This window comes from Danio aesculapii, chromosome 4 (assembly GCF_903798145.1).
Source record: "Danio aesculapii chromosome 4, fDanAes4.1, whole genome shotgun sequence".
Taxonomy (NCBI): Eukaryota; Metazoa; Chordata; class Actinopteri; order Cypriniformes; family Danionidae; genus Danio; species Danio aesculapii.
Genome location: NC_079438.1, coordinates 58,896,347 through 58,901,346, shown reverse-complemented (window position 1 = coordinate 58,901,346; position 5,000 = coordinate 58,896,347). Strand labels below are relative to the sequence as shown.

Here is a 5,000-nt window from a genome sequence, read left to right as displayed (position 1 = left end):
AATATTGAGGAAAAAGCCCCAATCAGATAGGCGAATGTCTGCAGCATCGCCTCCGTTTTCCCCTTATCCACACTGCCACAGAGCAGCAGCAGTTTAAAACCACAACAACCTCTTCAGCGTTTCCCAAAAGCTCTGTTTCAGGACTGGAAAACTCTGAGGTAGTGTGGACCGAAGGCGTAGCAAAATCATGTGTTTTAAAAACAAAACATATTAGTGTAAACGGGTCCTAAATCCGCCCCTACAGACACACACACACACACAGACTGACCCTGGTAGTCCTCCTGCTCCTGCCTCTCGTTGATGTCCAGTGTGAGTTTCTTCATGCGCTGCCGCTCCTCCTGCTCCGCCTGCTGCTGGTTAAAGTGATTCGCTGCCAGGTGAGACGACAGCGGCACGTTCAGGATCTTAAACTGAACACACACACACACACACACACACACACACACACACACACACACACACACACATCACTTATTTATACACTTCTACAAACATCAACACATGAGCATGTCAAGTATAAACACTCTTTGATTGTCATTTCTCATTACACACACTTCTAGAAGTACATCAACAGACTCAAAGTGCAGATTTCTGTGTGTGTGACACGAGTGTGTTCAGTCTCTGCTCACACACACACACACACAGGAGAGCCGTACAGTGTGTGAGATGGATGTCAACTTTCTGAAAGACTTTGGACGGTTAAACTGGGTCACTCAGACCAGCAGAATGAAAACAAAGACGCTGTGTGTGTGTGTGTGTGTGTGTGTGTGTGTGTGTGTGTGTGTGTGTTTTTAACAGTGTATGCGTTTGTGTGCTGTAGTTTACACTCCCAAAGCCACATCCTGAACACACCCTGCAGACCCAAACCATTCCACACACACACACACACACATACATATGTATTTTTACACATGCACATACTCATATACACACACAGACACACAAACACACTCACAGACTTAAATACAGTTGCGCACACACACTCATACATAAACACTCATTTACGCACATATACACATACACTCACTTGCTTAAACACACACACACACACACACACACACACACACACGCACGCACACACACACACACAAGTTTATGCATTCACACGCTCACATATTCCCAGGCATACATACACACATGCACTCCTGCGTGTACACACACACAATCACTTAAACACACACACACACACACACACACTAACACATTTAAATATACTTGCGTACACACATTCACACGCACTCAAACACATCTACACACTATTACACTTAAATACATTTGCGTGGACACACTCATATGTACACACACACATTTACACATGCTTATACACATTCACTCACCCAAACACATACAATTTATATATACACACACTCTTTCACATGCTTATACACATTCACTCACTCAACACACTCAACATAGACATATGCAAACACACACACCCACACAAACACACACACATATATATATATATATATATATATATATATATATATATATATATATATATATATATATATATATATATATATATATATATATATATATATATACACACTCACTCAAACACACACACATTTAATATATACACACACTCCCACTAAAATGCACACACAATTTATACACAATAACACTCACTCACACACACATGCTTATACACATTCACTCACTCAAACACACACACACAAATTTTATATATACACACTCTCTCACTAAAACGCACACACAATTTATATGCACACGCACACACACACACACACACACACACACACGCTTATACACATTCACTCACTCAAACACACACACACACAAATTTTATATATACACACTCTCTCACTAAAACACACACACAATTTATATACACACACACAAACACACATGCTTACACACGTTCACTCAATCAAACACACACACACACACACACACACACACACAGACCTGCTGTTTGTTGCCCTTGCGTGTGAGCATGACGAACTGCATGGTGTCGCTGATGTCTGGAGCGTCTGCAGGGTCTGTGCTGGTGCAGGACGGCCCGCTGCTCTTCTTCAGCTGACTCTTTAACTGCAGAGGAATGGCCACATCCAGCTGATGCACCTTCACCGCCTCGCCACTGCGCTGCTGCTCAAACACACAATATCATGTAAATACATTTAGAAAGATGTATATAATAGTCTCTCAGCTGTGCTAAAATCATTCTGTTCTATACAAAGTAAATCATAAAAACAAGCTATCGAATATATATGATTTAAACTATACTGATAGCGCTTCACTTTTCCACATTATTTATGTCACAGCCTTATTCCAAAATGGATTAAACTCATTGATTTCCTCAACATTCTACACATAATCTCCCATAATGACAATTGTTGCAAATTTATTAAAAATAAAAAAGCTGTAAAATCACATGTACATCAGTATTGACAGCCTTTGCTCAATACTTTGCACCTTTGGCAGTGATTACAGCCTCGAGTCTTTCTGAATTTGATGCCACAAGCTTGGCACACCTGTCTTTGGGAATTTTGGCCCATTCCTCTTTGCAGTACCTCTCAAGCTCTATCAGGTTGGATGGGAAGTGACAGTGTACAGCCATTTTCAGATCTCTCCAGAGATGTTCAATAGGATTTAGGTCTGGGCTCTGGCTGGGCCACTCAAGGACATTCACTGAGTTGTTGTGAAGCCACTCCATTGATATTTTGATGGTGTGCTTTGGGTTATTGTCCTGCTGGAAGATAAACCGTCGCCCCAGTCTGAGGTCAAGAGCACTCTGAAGCAGGTTTTCATTCAGGATGTCTCTGTACATTGCTGCATTCATCTTTCCCTCTATCCTGACTAGTCTTCCAGTTCCTGCTGCTGAAAAACATCCCCACAGCATGATGCTGCCACCACCATGCTTCACTGTAGGGATGCTATTAGCCTGGTAATGAGCGGTGCCTGGTTTTCTCCAAACGTAATGCCTGGCGTTCACTCCAAAGAGCTCAGTTTGAGTCTCGTCAGAGCAGAGAGTTTAGTTTCTGATGGTCTGAGAGTCCTTCAGACGCCTTTTGGCAAATTCCAGGCAGGGAGTGGCTTCCGTCTGGCCACTCTACCAGACAGGCCTGATTGGTGGATTGCTGCACAGATGGTTGTCCTTCTGTAAGGTTCTCCTCTCTCCACAGAAGAAAGCTGGAGCTCAGACAGAGTGACCATCGGGTTATTGACCACCTGCCTGACTAAGGCCCTTCCACCCGATCACTCAGCTTAGATGGCCGGCCATCTCTAGGAAGAGTCCTGGTGGTTAAACATCTTCCACTTACGGATGATGGAGACCGCTGTGCTCATTGGAACTTTCAGAGCAGCAGAAATGTTTCTGTAACCTTCCCCAGCCTTGTGCCTCGAGACAATCCTGTCTCAGAGGTCTACAGACAATTCCTTTGTCTTCATGCTTGGTTTGAGCTTTGACATGCACTGTCAACCCTGGGAGCTTATATAGACAGGTGTATGCCTTTTCAGATCATGTCCAATCAACTGAATTGACCACAGGTGAACTCCAATGAAGCTGCTGAAACATCTCAAGAATGATCAGAGGAAACAGAATAAACCTGAGCTCAATCTAGAGCTTCACACCAAAGACTGTCAATACTGATGTACATGTGATTTTACAGGTGTTTTATTTTTAATAAATCTGCAACAATTTCAAAAACTCTTTTCTCACATTGTCATTATGGGATATTGTGTGTAGAATGTTGAGGAAATAAATGAATTGAATCCATTCTGGAATAAGGCTGCAACATAAACAAATGTGGAAAAGCTGAAGCACTATCAACTCTTTCCGGATGCACTGTAGACTATAAAGTGAAGATGAGTGTGTTCTTCACCTGCAGGTTCTCCAGCATCATCTTATCCAGAGCTTGAATGAAGTCTTCATCCTCAGCACAGGCCACGTGTTTGAGTCCTCCACCGCGGATCGTCACCTCCTGACACACACACACGCACACAGAGACACAGACAGACAGACAAACAGACAAAAAGAGACACACACACACACACACACACACGCACACACGCGCACACACGCAGAAAAAAAGTGATACACGCATACAAGCAGAAAGACACGCATACACACACACGCACGCACGCAGACAGACAGATACACACAGACAGATACATGATACATGCACACAGATGCAGACACACACACACACACACACACACAGGGTCAGTTGAGGGCTCTCAGAGGGTTGAGCGTCAGCTTCTCTCACACTCACGTTGTTCTCCTCGTCAGTCTCGTTCTCCTTGTTGGAGTCGGTCAGATAGTCTGTGTTCTCCTCTTCCTCCTCACGCTCCTCCTCCTCATTCTCTGAGCCCTCCTGGACACACACACACATTTATTATGAGCTGCAATGAGCTGCGCAATGGGTAGCACAATCGCCTCACAGCAAGAAGGTCGCTGGTTCAAGTCTCGGCTGGGTCAGTTGGCGTTTCTGTGTGGAGTTTGCATGTTCTCCCCCTGTTAGTGTGGGTTTCCTCCGGGTGCTCCGGTTTCCCCCACAGTCCAAACACATGCGCTATGAGAATTGATTAACTAAATTGCCTGTAGTGTATGAGTGTGTGTGTGTGTGTGTGTGTGTATATGTGAATGGGTGCTTCCCACTACTGGGTTGCAGCTGGAAGAGCATCCGCTTTATAAAACATATGCTGGATAAGTTGGCAGCTCATTCCGCTGTGGCGACCCCTGATAAATAAAGGGACCAAGCCGAAAGGAAAATGAATGAATGACATTTATGTTCATTTCTATATGTAAATTGTCAAAATAAGCATGTTTTATTAGAGTAATATCACATGTTTACTTATAGATAATAAATATAATGTTTAACTACAGTGATAACAAATGAGTAACATGTCAAAATCTCATCCTCATCGTGATTTATTCACACTCAAACTGGCTCTAAGGGCGTACTCACACTATGCTCTCTGAACCGTGCCCAGGCCCGTTTCCCGGATCGTTTGAGAAGTGTGAGTGCTCTGAA

General features: G+C 43.5%; 1 protein-coding gene across 1 annotated transcript in view; it reads right to left on the bottom strand.

The window, feature by feature from the left end:
- Positions 1-5,000, bottom strand: part of upf2 (UPF2 regulator of nonsense mediated mRNA decay) — a 33,939-nt gene that overhangs the window by 2,419 nt on the left and 26,520 nt on the right. Inside the window, 4 exon segments of the mRNA XM_056456267.1 lie at positions 269-410; positions 1,933-2,112; positions 3,849-3,947; positions 4,239-4,340. Coding sequence (XP_056312242.1) covers positions 269-410; positions 1,933-2,112; positions 3,849-3,947; positions 4,239-4,340 — 523 coding nt within the window.